The sequence below is a fragment of the Halyomorpha halys genome, unplaced genomic scaffold (assembly GCF_000696795.3).
Source record: "Halyomorpha halys isolate HHAL.00 unplaced genomic scaffold, Hhal_1.1 Scaffold493.1, whole genome shotgun sequence".
NCBI classification, from domain to species: Eukaryota; Metazoa; Arthropoda; class Insecta; order Hemiptera; family Pentatomidae; genus Halyomorpha; species Halyomorpha halys.
Genome location: NW_027111379.1, coordinates 614,508 through 626,636, shown reverse-complemented (window position 1 = coordinate 626,636; position 12,129 = coordinate 614,508). Strand labels below are relative to the sequence as shown.

At 28.4% G+C, this 12,129-nt stretch overlaps 1 protein-coding gene across 2 annotated transcripts; it reads left to right on the top strand.

Moving 5' to 3' along the window:
* The first annotated feature begins 538 nt into the window (after positions 1 to 538).
* LOC106683518 (TNF-receptor-associated factor 6) lies at positions 539 to 10,906 on the top strand. Of its 2 annotated transcripts, none has more exons than XM_014425029.2 (7): positions 539 to 560; positions 1,050 to 1,144; positions 1,217 to 1,362; positions 2,390 to 2,570; positions 5,340 to 5,446; positions 6,435 to 6,773; positions 8,396 to 10,906. In XM_014425029.2, exons 2-7 carry the CDS (start codon positions 1,118 to 1,120, stop codon positions 8,724 to 8,726), a joined length of 1,131 nt encoding a protein of 376 aa, XP_014280515.1. In that variant the 5' UTR covers positions 539 to 560; positions 1,050 to 1,117; the 3' UTR covers positions 8,727 to 10,906. The 2 variants fall into 2 exon arrangements, with proteins under 2 accessions (XP_014280515.1, XP_014280514.1); XM_014425028.2 differs by lacking the exon at positions 539 to 560 and adding an exon at positions 837 to 917.
* The last annotated feature ends 1,223 nt before the right edge of the window (positions 10,907 to 12,129 follow it).

The window sequence follows — 12,129 nt, the reverse complement described above, 5'->3', positions numbered from 1 at the left end:
TTAAGTTTATTGGCCTCCCTCGCATTTTGAGCAGCACTGTATAGTAGATACTAAGCTCAGAGGCTTTGGGAGGAGAGGGCCTTGGGAAATGGAGAAACATATTTAAATAAGATTATGTCTTTTCTGAAAATACAAGGACTATTTGTGAATATATAATGTATATATATGAATGTATGCGTATGTATATGTGTATATATGTGTTTGTATATATATATATATATATGCTTTTTTGTATATTATGTATTTTTTGTATACTTTATATATTATGTGTTTGGTTTTTTATATGTTATGTATTTTTATCTATCTATTTTATGCATATATATGTATTTTTTTTTTCATTTATATAATTGACCACTGGGTATGTACATGAGTGGGGTGTTGGCGTTGATGACCGGTGGGTTTTACGCCTTAATTTCTTAATAAACAAACAAACAAACTTTGTTTTTAACTCACAAAGTTGCTTAGAAAAGGGTTAACAATTCATAGAAGGCAGAAACTCGTAGTCCAAAATGTTCTGGGGAAACCCCTGATAAAAAAGATGATGGAGTTCCTGGAAATGGGTAAAAATAAATTTTATTCTATTAAACAATTAATTCGAAACCTTCATATTGCCGAAAGGCAAGGCAAGGAGAAAAATAAAGTTAGATGTACAATCGAAGGTTATTAAAAAGTACGAATATGTCAGAAATTAACTTGATACAACATAAAAATAATTATATATAATATATAAAAATAGTACAATAAATTTTATTAGATGAATGTCAATTCATTATCAATGTTAATTTTTTACCCTCCGAGAGGAACTGGTAGTTATTTGTTCTTTGGAAATGTGCTTACTGAGCTCCTTGATCTCATTCCTTTTGATTTTCGTGTTTACCAACTGTTGTAGTTGTACTGGGAGATGTAGACTTTGTAAGGTATCTCACCACCCTTCATGTTATTACAATGTTTTAAAATTTATATTATATTATTATAACAGTATGAAAAATTCTTAGCATTTTAAGCTTCATCTATTTTCATTTAGATTTGAAAATATTATGTTTGTTTAGATAAAATTTTTATCAAGATTCCTCTTGAACAATCCTCCTCACCACCTTAAAATTTGAAAATTGAAGTAATGGAACCAGAAGAAAATATTGTCAATGTAATTTAAGTTTTAGCATTGGTGTTTTGTTTTATATGTGTTGTATATGTTACTATCTTATATATTTTTTAGGGCTCTTGCAAATTTGACAATGAAAAACGTATATCACTTTTGGAACCAAGATTTGAATGTCCTATTTGTCTAAATTGTTTAAAGGATCCCTTTCTGACTAAGTGTGGACATCGCTTTTGCCAAGATTGCATATTAGAATGGATAAGGTACGTATAATATAGTTCTAAATTTCCTCTAAATAACTTAAATCCTTCTGGTGGTGAATGTAGTCTTTATATTGTGACTTAGGTGAAAATACAGTAATAATATATGTGCATTTCAAATAGGAACATCCCATAACCGAGATCATAAGCATTTTTTATGTCTATCACAGTTGGGAGTTAGACCAAAAACCATTTGATTTGGGTAGCAAATTGTTAACATTTTGCTATTAACAATGTTACTGGTTACATTTTCAAAAGATAAAAATATTCAAAAAGCAATGTGATAGAAGGAATGTGTGAACAAATTGTTCTCTATCGTAAAGTTTAGGAAAAATATGTAATAGTTAAATACTACTAAAAGGAATTTGCAAGAAAAATATAGCCATCACAATTATTGTTTTGAGGTATGGGTAACCCTTTGTAACTTTGACCTTTTCAGGCTATTTTGTTAATGGCTCTCAAGGTAAGCAAGATGCAGGTCATTAATAAGTCTCAGGCTTCGGATAACAACTTAAATTATTAGAATTCTTAGTTGTAATGATTATGAGTTTAAAGCTGGGCCTAGATGATCTGTTTAATTGTCAATATTTGTTGCAATGATAGAAATCGTACAATAATACTGACCATCTTTTATTACTTTAACAGGCTGTGCCCAGGCATTGTTCTAATTTTTTTTCTTGTCAGATTAAGTTTGAACTGTTTTCTTCTTGGTTTTGAAACCCAGTTAGTCTGTTTTTTTCAGTTTGGTTTAGGATTTTCTGTTGTTTGTAGGTGATATATTAAAGGAGAATGTGATAGTGTCGGGACCAGTTGGGATGTCATTAAACAAATATTTCTTTATACCTTAATCTGTTTAGTGAAAGAAGAAAAAATTACTTGAAAAAAGATATTTTAGTTTTAAAACTAGCCAAAAAAAAAAGTAGAAACAATCTTTGTAAGAAATACTTTCTTAATTATAATTCTATTCAATGTACAGACTTTGTTTTTAGTATATCTGAATAAGCCACCTTATTTTTCATTTTTGTTGCAGAAACAAGAAAAGGGAATGGTGCCCCGTTGATCAGAATAAAATTCAAGAAAGAGACCTGTTTCCGGATAATTATACTCGTCGAGAAATAACTCAGCAAATGGTTAGGTGTTCATTTCCTAATTGTGAAACCATTACACCGTTACTTGATTTAGAAAAGCATTTGGTTGAAAATCATGAAAATGTAAGTAATTTATTAATATATATGTAAGTTACTTACTAAAAATAGTTATTGAGGTGTAGATAGTTGACCGTAGATTAATGCTTGAAGAAGTTTGTCGGGGGGTGCGGTCAGCAAAGAAGCCCGACAAACTTCTTCAAGTAAAAATAGTTATGTGTACAGTTTAATTAAAGGTAAAATCAAATTTACAGTACATCGCAAAAGTTTTCATATACTCACCAAATTCTTTAAAATATGCTTTTTGTTACATATATTCATTGAATTTTTTTAATGCTTGTATAATCTTCATTAATCAATATAATAAACGTATTTAATAATTTAAAACGATGAAATCTTGATTATACTTTAGTTATTTACTCTGTTTATAGAAAACAGATTCAACTGAACCCTACCAAAAGTTATCATACCGCTTGGAATTACAGATCTGAATGGTCTTCTTTAATCCCTTAATGTGACCCTTGAGTTCCTGCAGGACCAGGTAGTTTTTAATCCTCCCTCTTTTTAACATTGCTGGGATAAGTCAGACCAGAGACAGTGCCTTATACTTATATAATTATGGCCCAGTGCAAAGTTTAAAGCTCTATTGAACAAGATTTATAAGTGGTTTACCTCATAGAATAGGGGAACTCTTACTGCCAAATCAGTGCAGTGACCAATATCCCCTTTTCAACAGTCCAGTATATTATTAAACGGTTAAAAATGATGGAAGATTGGATGATAGGGACCGATCGGGATGGCCAAGAATTTTCTCTGTCCGGGATGAGAGGTTAATTATACATAAAATTAATGCTGATCCCAAAAAGCTGGCCACGAAAATTACAAATGAAATTTACAGAGCTGGAGACATCTGCTGGGCCAGATACCATCCGACAAATCCTAAAAAGAAATGGATTTAATGCCAGAGTAAGTCAGAAAAAACCTTTCATTAGTAAGAAAAATAAAATAAAGAGTGTTAAATTTGCTGAAGAACATTTACAAAAGGATCTACTGGAATGATGTTATTTTTGTGGATGAGAGCAAGTTCAATTTCAATCAAGGATCAGACAGATGAACATTTATATGGCAGAAGCCTGGAAAAATACTAGATGAAAAAAATTTGACTGAGACTGTAAAACACAGTGGTGGCAGTGTGATGGTCTGTATGTCAGTAAGTTGAGTGGGTAATTTGGTTTTCATTAGTGGAATCATGGACTCAAGTCCATTAATAATTAAGAAAATAACAACATAGTGCAAATATATTTTTATGTTCTTTTTTTCTCAAACAAAAGCATTAATTTAATAATTATATTTTGATTTCATTATGAAGGTTATGTTATGTTTATAAGATTAAAGATAATAATATTAATTTTGATCAATTTGGTTAAATCTAAGTGAATCAGTTAAATATAGTATTTACCTTCAATACACTCAAATTATACCATTTGTTAGGTTTTTAAATAAAAATTGCATCTGACAGTTTTTATGACATAGGAAAAATAATGCAACACGAATTTAAATTATATGAACTTCAAATAATTGTTAAATGAATAAAAACTTATATTTTATAGCTTTTATGTTTTTAGCAAATATTTAGCTTTTTGTTGTTTTTGATTACAGAAAATTATTCAAAAGTAAAAAAAACATCATTATAAAGACAAAAAAGTCCCTTTAATAAAGTAAATGAATTAACTTATACATGAAAAAAGTAAATCTAGAACAATTTAAATTATTAAAAAAATTATGTTGCTTGATTTTGTATTCTTTCTCATATTTGTGTCCTTAGAAGTTGAACTTTGCCCAATTTCTTTTGAATGTGTATAGTCACTATTATGTGTACAGTTTAATTAAACGTAAAATCAAATTTATATTACAAAATATATATATTTTTGTGGGTTCTTAACGTAAAATAAGTTAAAAAAATAAATAATCAAGAAAATAACAACATAGTGGAAATATATTGTTATGTTCTTACCACATGCAGCTATCTGGTCTATTATTAAAAGTCTTTCGAACTTTGTCACTAGTTTGGTTTAATTTTATGTTCAAAATTAAGTATAAGATATTCTTTGAGTTTTAACAAACTTCAGTTACTTCGTAGGTACAAGTAGTACAATAGTGCAAAGTACTATCAAGCTTAGGCTATAGATGAATACACTCAAACATATTCTGGCCGAAATATCAATGTCTTTAAAGAAGGCCTTTGTTCCGGTAGACTTGTGAATTTTATATTTTTAAATCTTGTTATTAAAAATATTCAACTTGACTATTTAAAAATACAAAATGTTTGAACAACCTAAAATTGGTTACATAAATGTTATTTACTTACATCATAAGTATTAAATTGCAATTTAACACATTCAAATGCAAATTAATAATTATAATAAAACTATCTAGCAAAGAAATTATTTATAGATTGCAAATAATTAATTACTTGAATGTATAATACTCGTTAATGTATAAGTTATACTCCTTGTAAGTCTTATTTCTACAGCTTATTTGTGATACACTAAAATAATATTTTCTTTTTTTATAAACACACTTAGAGATTAGTTAAAATAAATCCTACTTTATAGTATGTCTCATTTTTATTTTCATTCCTCACCCTTACCAATATCTGTTTACTGTTCATAGCAACAGTCAATATTTTTAATGTTTTATTTTACTATAGCTATAAAATATCACTACAGTATATATTAGTGATTGGTTCCTCTTATTCTATGGCAGTTTTAAGAAAATTATTCAAAAGGTATATGTTATCTTTTTATTTTATTTTATTTTTTTTTTAAATTTCAGAACAAATCAAATTTGAATGGTGATGTAGTAGATGATATTGCAAAAAAAGCAGAATCTTGGGAAGCTCCTTCGAAAAATCAATGTAATACTCAAGTCCAGTTGATCACGTGAGTAATTTTTGTATAATTGAGCATCCATGAGTGAAAAAATGATTTTTCTATTATTTAACCTAATATTATTAAAATTTTTGAGAATATATAAATTAATAGAGAGAATATTTCTCCTCACATACAGTTCGTTAACCTGGAATGTCTGTGGATTTAAAAATGCTAGATAAAATTTAAGAACATCCCACTGTATTCAAATGTTGTGTTGGAAATTTTGAAGCTTTAAAAGTCAAAAACAGTAAGTAGTCTCAAGCTTTCAAAAAACAGAAATGAGAAAAAAGTATTTTGATATTGCCAATGTTTTTTAGAGAGCATTGTCTCTAAAAAGGGGATATAAGTGTCTCTTGTCTTATGTTGAAAATTGAGGCTAAAAATTAAACAAGAGATTAAGAGAGAAAAGATAGGTGGCTTTTATATGATGAGAAGACAAGCTGATTGGTACTTTACTATATCTTGATTGATATAAACTAATTTTTTAGATTTCACTTAATATATGATATAATCTGTATTTTTATAGTCCCTAGGAAAGGAAAAAAAAATTTTTTTTAAATGTCATCATTATTGTATTCATCTCCAATTTTTAAGGACTTAGTGTTTTCCTTTACTAATTTATTTAGTAGACAAATCTCCATGAATTATAAAAAGTAGTTTATAGTTGACTGTAGATTGATATGAGGAGAAGATGGTTGGGAGTGCCACATCTCACCTGAATTTCAGTCCCAATGACAGGTTGGGTCGAAATGTCGACCAAAATTAATGTTTTACTTATTTGTGTATCTTTACTGACCGTATTCCCAACGATAATATATCTTAATAAAAATTACCAATTGACCTTATGTGGTTAAATTTTGTTTTTCTCCCAAATCCTTTATCATCTGATGTTCCAATTAAGCTGTATTAATTTTATGTTGTAGTAATAATTACTATTATAATGTATATAGAAAATGATCTTTTTCCTTATATCTTTTTTTTTTTTTTTTTTTTTAAGGACCCTTTATGAACGAGTAGTTCAATTAGAACAGAAACAAAGAGAATCTGAGTTACAATTAGAACAGAAAACAAGACAAGAACAAAAGACAAAAGAGTTAATTATGCAATTAGAATATAAGACGAGAGATTTGGAACTACAGTTGACCAATTCTCGGGCAACGATTAATAATATGCTAATTGAAAGAGATCAGTTTTTATCACAGTTGCCAAGGAAAATTTGTAACGGTTGTCACGTATGGAATGTTGTTAACATAAAACAGAAACTGTTGGCGATGTCTAAAGAACCATCTGAAATGTATTACAGTGAAGGCTTTTATACTTCTTATCTTGGCTATAAGTGAGTATTTTTTAATTATTATGATTATCATTACTATACCTTCTTTATAATTATTATGATTATCATTACTATTATAGCCTATTATATGCTTATAAATATAGATTTGTTCTCTCTCATTGACACAGATATGAAATAAATGGATAAAAATTTAACTCTTAGACCATTTCCCTTATGGTTAGGGATGGTTAATAAACATTAATGTTTGTGACAAACAAAAAGTATTAAGCACAAAATAGAAATAAATAAAAAATTGTATATCTTAATTGGAACTTTTTTTTTTCAATATATATATATGCCAGTAAATATATATATATATATATATGCCAGTATATAGGCTGAGTATATAGACCACGTGGGAGGCTAAAAGCCAGATGGATTGACAGAATCAACAAAGATGCGAAAGAGCTAATAAGCGAAGCTAAAATCATCCAGTCAGAAGGCTGAAAGGAAAACCAAAAGGGTTGAAGGGTGAAAAATATGCTTTTTGAGGGAAGGGGTAGAGGAACAGAGCTAGGGAAACAGAGGAAGAACTTCGGCCTTTTGCAGGTTTGAAATCTGAGAGGGCAGTTATGGCAGAGGGCATTCACAGGGTAGAATCCAAGAGTGCAGTTTTTTTTTTTTATAAATGATTGATTCTTTAGAAAATATATCCAAATATTTAGTACATTCCATAGTATGTTCCATCTAGTATAACATTGCAGGGAAGTCTATGGTGTACAGACTCTTGATTTAGATAAATAATACACTTTTCAATAGGTGGATTCCCATTAGGAACCGATTATAATATATTATATAATACATATAAATGAAATATATAAATAAAAGTGCATCTATTGTTTGCTGAAGAGAAATAAATATTATGTTTTTATTTTTTCCCAGTGATTAAAACTCCATATATGGAGTTCTACTTCTACCTATATACAGGTGTATACCAAGAAAATCATTATGTACTTATACCATAGAAAGATAGAAATAAAAATATTGTTCATCCTGAAGTCCTTAAATAGTTAAATATACTGTAGTAGAAGAATACTGAAGTATTCACTTTCTGTGAATTCAGTTTTTTTTTACTGATTGGTCCTTTTGTTTTCCACATGAATTTCAGTTGTTGATCTGTGACTCATATGCACTTGGTCATTTGCTCATCATGTGCATGTAACAGGAATGTGTTATCCAAATTTAATGCAGGCTAGTTAATAAAATCAAAGCATAATCATTACAGAGAAAAAATAGTCACAAATAATATATCCTTGGTAGGCATGTATAAGAGAAAGGAACATGGCAGATATTAAGAGGAAAAAAATCATGAATAGAAATTTCAAAATTAAAGCATCTTTTTAAGTTGAAAATAAATCGTTTTGTACTAGGCATAGTTTGAGGAGTGATTTTTGTTATTGTAATGTGAGGGCTTAAATCAAGAGATTTTGTGATAAACTGATTACATTTATAGTTTTGGCAGTGTTTTAAAATATAATTACTGCTACATTGGCCCTAATTTCAGTGGTGCATAATATTCTTAATTCACAAAGATAAATATTCTTTTTATTGAAAAATCTGAGTTATTGAGAGTAAACCACTTAATAATTGCGCTATACTGATTATTTTGTAATTCTTTTTTCCAGATTTTGTGCTCGACTGAATTTGTCACCAAACAATCCTTGTTACTTATCTCTCTTGGTGCATCTAATGAAGAGCGAAAATGATCACATTTTAGGATGGCCTTTTAAAGGTCGAATTTCGTTCACTCTCATCCATCCCATATCCCTGGAACATTCACTGAGCGAAGTGATGTGTACAAAGTCAGGATTGAAAGCCTTTGAAAGGCCGGTTGCTGCCATATCTCCTAGAGCTTTTGGTTACACTGAATTTGCCCTCATAGATGATGTCATTAATAAAGGATTTATCAACGATGATGAATCTGTCAATATTAAGATTGAAATCAATTGTGTTTGATTGTATATTTTTAGTCATATAGAATTACCCAAATAGTTATAAAGAAGTTTATCTTTATCAGTTGGGTGTATGACTTCCTTCTGCAATGAAAACCAGCCTCATTAAAACAAAATTATTAGTATTTCTGTTGAGTATTGTTTGGTTAGCTTAGAAGGATAAGTATAAACCTAATTTTAATTATGAACAGCACTTGTTTAACCTTTTGGCCTGTTAACAGTTAGTTAGGCTCTTCCTACTTGTCTATTCATTTTCTGTGTTTTATTTTATTAAATTAACTTTTTAATCTCTTAAACTCAAGATATGTAAAAAATTTGTACTTACTATAATTTAATATTGTATTTTATTTACCTTTTTTTTTTGTTTTAATATTTCCTAGAACGGAGAAAATTTTACATAAATAGTTTTATTAGGGTATTAATATTATTTTTGTATGTTGTACAGTAGGTGATCTTTGATGTTTATTTCAAACCATAATGCTCTCTTCTAGAAGTATTAAAAATTATTTATACTAGAGAAGAAAATTAGACGTTTTCTCATCACACCCATTCTTTTTTCTTTAAATATTTATTTATTGCTATTTACAACAGTACATTATAATACATTTAGTAAATTTGATCTCAGTTAAATTGCAGTGTTACAGGCATGTAGAGAAACTACCCATTGGCAGCACTCTAATGTCCATTCTATCTTTGAATTTCTTTTAATTGAGTATGTATTCCAAACCCTTGTGAGTTGTGTAATCCCTGGAATACTTTTCTGCTTTTGAATCATTTCATTTTGTATTGTACCTGATCTTGTGTTCTCATCTGTTTGTTATGGACTTTCAATTGATTTTCTATTGATTCTATTTCACTCTAATGCTTCTCTAGTGTGTTTAACTCTATTCCAAATAGGAAAAAAGACATTAGTCTAAAAAATATGAGGGTTTTAGGTTAGTCCTAGTTCTCTTTTCTTAAAATCTTGCAGCACTTTTAGTGATGTCGTCGGTTTACTAGTGAAACACTTTAAGTCAAGATTTTTTAGTTTTGAGTTATTTGTTTTTTCCAGTATAAAATGTTAAAAATATACAACTCCAAAGTATTTATCAATATCATAAAAATTTGTAAGATAAAATAGATATAAAAGTTTCTATAACATTAAAAAAAAAATTAGTTTTTATCATAAAATATCTCAAAACTTCAATTTTTGACTTGATGTATTTCATTTGTAAACCAACGATATACTCTATATTTTTCGCAGTAGGCTGGAACATTATAAATAAAACTTAAAAATTTCAATTACTCGTGAAAAATGGTTTTTCTATGATTTTAAGTTAATAGTGTAGTGAATAAGGATTGTAAAAAAAAAGTAAAATCTTCTAAATAAAATAACTCATAACCATGCAATCCTACATTCTTAAGATAAAAAAAATTGTTAGCATTTTTAAATGCCATTTTGATTTTGTACGTACGGTAGTGGTACCTACATTAAATTTTTAAAATATAGACGTTTTGCACTATTTTTATTATTATTTTTTTTTTTTATATTACTGAGGTTATGACTTTTTTTTTTATATATATAGATTTGTTTATCACCTGATTCGTTTATCTTGTATTTGTTCAGAGTCGATTTGTTTTCTCTTGCAGTGTAATGTGAGATCAGTTTTTATGGCATTTACAAACTCAGCTGATTTCTTAATTTTGAAGTTCATTCAGTTTTGATATCTGTCTCTAGAAAATGGTTCTACAACATTGCTTCCCTACCAGGGTTCTGCATGATTATATTTCAAATAGGGGCTTTGGAAAAAAAAAACTGTATCATTGTTGCAGATTCATCCTGAATAATGTTTTATCATTATTACCAAGTATCAAAACATTTTCCTCGGATGCAAAAAATTTCCATGCCCTGCATTGTTTCTAAAATAGTTTATAGTTTTTTTAGGCTGTTTGATTACTCCCATTCTGAGTATTAAATGAGAAGTGCCTCTCGATTAAGTTAAAGTTGCTCTATCTTTGGCTTCTTGTTCAATCATTTCAAAAGAAAAGTTCAAACTGTAAATACAGTTTAACTTATTTTTTATCTTTAGGGTGCTAATGGAAATAGTAAATTTTGTTTTGATTTTTTAATAATTTAATGACATTTTGGAGTAGAATTATTTCTCCAGTTTTAAATGTGTGGTTTATTTTTTTTTAAAGTAATAACTGCTTCATCAAAACACTAGTATTAGTAACTTCCTTCTTGTTAGATGATACTGATAATTATATTTATTGATATAGTTATTATTTATAAATGATTTATCAATTACAAGATATTTTAAATAGATAACTTTAAACGTGTTGATAAATTTTCCATGGTTATAGAAATGTTTATTGATTATTGTATGAAATCAAAATAATTTAAGCACAAATATTGTTATATAATATGTTAATGTGATATTTAGTTTTTATATCCTGAGATTTGTAATATCATCCGTCCAGTTTAGTGATATAAATTATTTTAAAATTGATATGTTATAGCAGTATTTTTAAAAATTAAATAAATATATTTGTTTAGTTTAATTGTATTTATTCTTGAGCTTATTTAAAAATAATACTTTTAGCCTCTATACATTTACTATGGCAACAAATATTTTTATAAATATAACTGACTATCTTTTATTAATTAATTATATTATAGAAGGAGCTGGCCTTTTCAATTACATTCTTTAATTTCGTAAAGATAACAGAGATTCTGGGATCAATAATAATTTAAATAATAGGGATTCAACATGAGTTTTAGGGGCACTAAATCCTTGCAGTATGGAAACTTTACTCTGTAAGGAACTAGTCTATAGTGGTGGAAGGAATAGGAAGTCCTACAGTTAGTGGATGTAGATCCTTACAAAAGGAAGAAAAGATTTAAGGAGTTGAGGTCCAGAGAAAAATAAAATTCCATTAAACATTTCTAAAAAATAGCACTAGAATCTACTGATCCACTATGAATACTATTACTGCCCCAGAAAGAGATATCTACTCCTTGGTTTGAAATTTTATGCTTAGTCAACGCTCTAGTTTATTAAACGCTATTGAGAGATGCTACCTATTAGACATTAGTTTTTAGTGGATCAAAAGATTCTATTGTAGTCTATTGATTTAAATAATACTTTTATGAATATTACAACATGTGAAATTGTTACTGCATTTGAACAACTAAAGTATTTACAAGGAATAAAATATATACCAAAATATGATGTATGAGTGATGGCTACTTCTTGTTGTGCCTAGCTATCAGTTCGAAATTAGTTTATATCTTTCCGTAGGACTTGGTGGCTAGCTACCCTCAGGGCTTACATACTTAAATACCCCTTTGTAGCTACAGAAATAGTATTCGGTAGAACTAAGTTACCTTCTTGCATGATTCGGCAGCTGGCTATGCTTCAGGCTTG